Here is a 3,329-nt window from a genome sequence, read left to right as displayed (position 1 = left end):
GTCTGTCGCAAGGGGGGCTGGCCAGCTGCCGGGGGCAGGCTCGGCGCCAGCCCGGACATCTGATCGCGCACGGCACTTGGCCGGCGGATGCAGCGCTCGGCCTGCCCGGTGTCACGGGCCGGGGGAGCAGCGGGGGCCGTGTCCCACCAACAGTGGAGCAGGCGGCTGGGGGGGATGTGTGTTGCTGTCCGCCGAGGGGCCGGGCGGGCGGGAGGGCGCGGCTTGCTGTGCCCCGAGCAGCCAAGTGAGGCAGTATGTGTGTGTGTGTGTGTGTGTGTGTGTGTGTGTGTGTGTGTGTGCGTGTGTGCGTGTGTGTGTGTGTGTGTGCGTGCGTGCGTGCGTGCGTGCGTGCGTGCGTGCGTGCGTGCGCATGGCTGGCCGGGCGGATGCACGACTGACGGCGCCGGGCGGCGAAAGGGGCATGTGCATGGGCGTGCCTTCCCGGGGCGAGTCGCGGCCACGCCCAGGCCCGGGGGCTCGCCCGCGACTCGGGCAGGCTGGCCGGCCGGAGGACACCCAAGGTGGGCCAAGCGCGACGCCGGAGGCCGGAGCGCCCGCAGCGGGCGGCAACGGGCGCAGGTCAAGCACTCGGCCCCGGGGGCCTGGCGCTCGGGGCCGGGAGTTCGACCCCGCGGTGCTGGCTATGGCCGTGCGCGGGTCCCGAGGCGTGGCCTGGCGCCTCAGACAACGAGGCTTCGGCAGCTCGGAGGCGATGGAGACGCGCGCCCGGGGGCGATGGCCAGCCCGTGTGAGCAGGCGAGTGGCAGCACCAGCAGCAGTCCGGAGACCGGGTCCAGCATGGACCCTGTGGCGGCGCCGACCGCGGTCCCGGGCATGGGGCCGGGGCCGCCGGCCGGATCCGGGGGTGGCCGCATGTTGCGCCGGGTGGCAGACAATAACACCGGACATGCCGCCAGTCTTGGAAATGCCTGCCGCGCGCCGGGCATCCCCCTGGCCCGGGTGCCACCCGGGCAGGCCCCCTCAGGCCAGCTCCGCCCCAGGCATCAGAGCGAGGCGCACCTCGGGGAGGCGACACGCACACGCTGCCGGCATGGGGCGGGCCGTGCTGCGGCACAGGCGGGCGGGCGGGCGGGCAGGCGCAGCGTCGCGGCTCGTGAGACGGACACTGGCCCCTTCGGCGGGGCGCTGCCGCCCAGGGAGAGGGCCGGCCGGCGGGGGGGGGGGGGGGGGGGGCGAAATGGCGAGAGCAGAAGGCAGGGGTAGGATGGAGAGACGAGTATACCTGCGAGGCCCAAGATGCGGGCTTCGCGGTATGGGTCTTGTGCGGCCTCGCCAGCGGCTCCAGGGGCTGGAAGGGGCCGGCCCCGGCTGTGGCTGCCGTAATCAGCCCCAGGGGATTGGCCCCGGCCGAGGTGGCGGTGATGAGGGGTGACGCCCCGGCCGAGGCCGCGGTAATCACCTTGGTTGACCCGGCCGCCGGGGCTACATTCACGTCTCGCGGACCGGCGCCCGGCAGGCCGATGGGATTCACCCGGAACTTTATCGGAAATGGCTGGACGCCAATGCCGCCACCGCGGCCGGGCGTTTCGGGGGGATTGTCACGGCCACCGGCCGGGTCGCCGCCGGGCTCGGAAGCCGGCGCCGACGAGATCACCGAACTGGACGACTTGCCAGTCCCCTCGGCGGAGATGGACTCGGACCCGAGGGGGCTCCCCTCCGGCCGCAGGGTCACTGACAGGCCCGGCGACACGGCGATCGTGCGCGCCGGCCGCGTAATGGAAATCTTGCGGGCAAGGAGCTCCGAGCGAGGCCGAGGCCCGGGCTTACGTCTCGGCGACAGATCCGGCCCCGTGTGCGAGTCGGACTTCTTCACCGGGTCCACGCGCTGGCCCATCGTGGTCGCCAGCTTGTCATCCTCGGGCCAGAAGTGCGTCGGCTCCGGCAACAAGGCGGAAGACACGGCCTCCGAGCCTGGCTCCGTCATCCCCGACGCATAGGGAGCCGCCGGGGGCAGTGAGTTGGAATGCGGCCCGGGGCCCGGGGCAGTAAACGGCCCCGGCCTCAGCCCCGAGCCAAGCGGCCCCGACGACGACGACGGCGGCGGCGGAAAGCCCCACATGGACATGAGCGAAGACATGGCCGCCGCTGGGCCCAGAGCCCCGAAGGCCCCCATGGCCGCCATGGCCGCGGGGTTCATCATGGCCGCCATGGTGGCGGGATTCATCATGGCCGTCGCCGGGGCAAAGGGGAGCCCGGCTCCAGGAGCGCCATACGGCGCGCCCGGGAAGGCCTGCCCCGAGCCGAGCAGCATCGTCGATTCCGGTGTCTGGTGTGGGAGCAGGTCGCCTCCCGGGTCGGAGCCCCTGTGGGCCATTTCCAAGTGCGACGAGCGCTGGCCCTGCTGCATTTGCTGCTGCTGGAGCTGAATCTGCTGCTGGAGCTGAAGCTGCTGGAGCTGAAGCTGCTGGAGTTGAAGCTGCTGGAGCTGCTGCTGGTGGAGCTGCGCCGCCGTCGCCATGCCGGGCAGAGGCTCCGGCGGATGCTGAGATGCGGGCAGCGGGCTGGCCGATGGACCCGCATTTAGGGACCCATGGCCGGGAAGCCTGGGACTGGCAGCCTGTCCCAACGGGGGGACCGATGGGCCAAAGTTTAGGCCGACCGCCGGTTGCCGCATCTCTGGCATGTGCTGGGCAGCGGACTGAGAGCTGGCATCGACTTTTGCCGCCTGGAGGGGGGTCCCGGCGCCGGCGTCCCCGACATTGCCAGCCGGCAGAGGGCTTGGCAAATTGCCCGCACAGTTCCCATCGGGGGAGATAGAGAGGGGAGAAAGGACAGAGGGGGGTGTCAGTTGCGAGATCTTCCCTGTACATAGGATGGCATCCGTCTTTCAGGAATAGAGCAGCGAGGCAGAGGGCGGGGGCGGGGGGGGGGGGGGGGGGGGCAACGAACCGGCCTGGGGAGGCGACTTCGGAGGGAGCATGGGCAAGGGAATCTGGCGCCTCGCGCGCCCCGTGGTAGGGTGTCATATGTGCGCGGGAGGGAGGCCGAGAGGCGCAGGACACAGGGGGACAAAGGAGGCACGGGGCCAGGCGCAAGCAAATTAGAAGGGGCGTGTGTGCGTGGAAGGTGCAAGAGATCCTCGGGTAGCTGTGTGCCCAAAGGCGCCCCATGTAGCGCCGGTGTACGGCGGATCCGCTTGAGGCAGGCGCCCCTAGGTGACTGTCTGTTTGTGTGTTTGTTTCGAGTTTAGTCTCACAGGAGCGCCCGCTGCCTCTGTTGACTAGCCGCGAAGCGGTTTCCCCCCCCCCCCGCCCGGCCCGGGGGGCGCTCGGCAACCGCCCTGGCGGCCCCTCGGATCGCCATGTTTC

At 71.3% G+C, this 3,329-nt stretch overlaps 1 protein-coding gene across 1 annotated transcript in view; it reads right to left on the bottom strand.

Annotated features, from left to right (window-relative positions):
* Positions 1-2,739, bottom strand: part of H696_05164 — a gene marked incomplete at its 3' end in the record, with an annotated part of 10,436 nt that extends 7,697 nt beyond the window's left edge. Inside the window, exon 1 of the mRNA XM_009499019.1 lies at positions 1,244-2,739. Within this exon, the coding sequence (XP_009497294.1) occupies positions 1,244-2,644 (1,401 nt within the window). The 5' untranslated portion in view covers positions 2,645-2,739. The remainder of the gene's footprint in view (positions 1-1,243) is intronic.
* Positions 2,740-3,329: the final 590 nt, after the last annotated feature.

The sequence above is a fragment of the Fonticula alba genome (genome assembly GCF_000388065.1).
Source record: "Fonticula alba strain ATCC 38817 unplaced genomic scaffold supercont2.9, whole genome shotgun sequence".
NCBI classification, from domain to species: Eukaryota; order Rotosphaerida; family Fonticulaceae; genus Fonticula; species Fonticula alba.
The sequence above is the reverse complement of the archived record's forward strand: the minus strand, read 5'-3'. Positions and strand labels throughout refer to the sequence as shown.